Source organism: Penaeus monodon, chromosome 22 (genome assembly GCF_015228065.2).
Source record: "Penaeus monodon isolate SGIC_2016 chromosome 22, NSTDA_Pmon_1, whole genome shotgun sequence".
Classification (NCBI taxonomy): Eukaryota; Metazoa; Arthropoda; class Malacostraca; order Decapoda; family Penaeidae; genus Penaeus; species Penaeus monodon.
The window spans coordinates 7,057,766-7,058,239 of NC_051407.1; the positions used below are offsets into that span (position 1 = coordinate 7,057,766).

General features: G+C 31.9%; 1 protein-coding gene across 1 annotated transcript in view; it reads left to right on the plus strand.

The window, feature by feature from the left end:
• Positions 1-126, plus strand: part of LOC119587246 — a 2,008-nt gene extending 1,882 nt beyond the window's left edge. The window contains exon 4 of the mRNA XM_037936000.1: positions 91-126. Coding sequence (XP_037791928.1) covers positions 91-126 — 36 coding nt within the window. The remainder of the gene's footprint in view (positions 1-90) is intronic.
• Positions 127-474: the final 348 nt, after the last annotated feature.

A 474-nucleotide genomic window follows, 5' to 3' on the forward strand; every position in this document is an offset into this window, starting at 1 on the left:
ATACACCCCACCAACCCAGCCCTCACCTCTGTACACTTCACCATAAAACCTATTTGGATATTACCTATGCAACTTTCACATTTGACACAGGTCAAAACCACCCACATATTCTACTGTTTATTGTAAAATCTGTTAATTTATAATGGTAAAATTGTTAATTAAATAAAAGTAAGAAATATACTCAACATGTCCTCTGTAACCGTAACGATGTGATATCTTGAATTAAGAAAACGGAATAGAACTATGCTTGTCCTCATGATTAACATTTCCTAACGGGTACCTATATCCATGATTACATCCAACTTCGATTGACATAGCTAAGAAAAAAATCATGAAATTTACTTTCTTTATAATTGATTTGCATTATTATGGCCACAATGATGAATAGAATAACGATTTAGTCATACCTTCAACTCAATTTTATAAAAATTGTTACGGCAATGCACGCCTTAAAGAAAATGTGAAAACAATACA